General features: G+C 52.6%; 1 protein-coding gene across 1 annotated transcript in view; it reads right to left on the bottom strand.

The window, feature by feature from the left end:
• The window catches only part of EMH_0067850 (50S ribosomal protein L3, putative), a gene marked incomplete at both ends in the record, with an annotated part of 2,861 nt that overhangs the window by 1,885 nt on the left and 554 nt on the right, over positions 1–422 (bottom strand). The window contains one exon of the mRNA XM_013498671.1: positions 199–273. Within this exon, the coding sequence (XP_013354125.1) occupies positions 199–273 (75 nt within the window). The remainder of the gene's footprint in view (positions 1–198; positions 274–422) is intronic.

The following is a 422-nucleotide window of genomic DNA, read 5'->3' as shown; positions in this document are numbered from 1 at the left end:
CTGTAAGGACACCCCAACAACACAGGCTGCAGCTACACCCGAAAAGCCCAACCCTAAGCAAGCCTTCACAGGCGCGGTTCACTAAAGACCCACAGACACAATCGTAAGAAAAAAGCAATGCATAGGGGCAACGACTCAGGTACCAGCAGCAGTAGCACCAGCACCCGCAGAAGCTGCAGCAACAGAAGAAAATTTTACCTTGGGTTTCATGTCCTTCCACGCTACCTCCTCCACATCTGGTCTTGGCTCCTCCGGGTCCCGCAGATTCAAAAACTGCAGCAGCAGGTCATCAGCCAAAGCCCCTTCATCAACGATAGCTAGATTTTTGGGTAGCTACCTAGCTCAGTAGCTGGCTGGGTGGCTAGTTGGGTAGCCAGTTTGCAACGACCTGTGTGATTGAGCCCCTCCACTTACCTTTCGTG

Source organism: Eimeria mitis, genomic scaffold (genome assembly GCF_000499745.2).
Source record: "Eimeria mitis Houghton genomic scaffold, Emh_scaff3615, whole genome shotgun sequence".
Lineage (NCBI taxonomy): Eukaryota > Apicomplexa > Conoidasida > Eucoccidiorida > Eimeriidae > Eimeria > Eimeria mitis.
The sequence above is the reverse complement of the archived record's forward strand: the minus strand, read 5'-3'. Positions and strand labels throughout refer to the sequence as shown.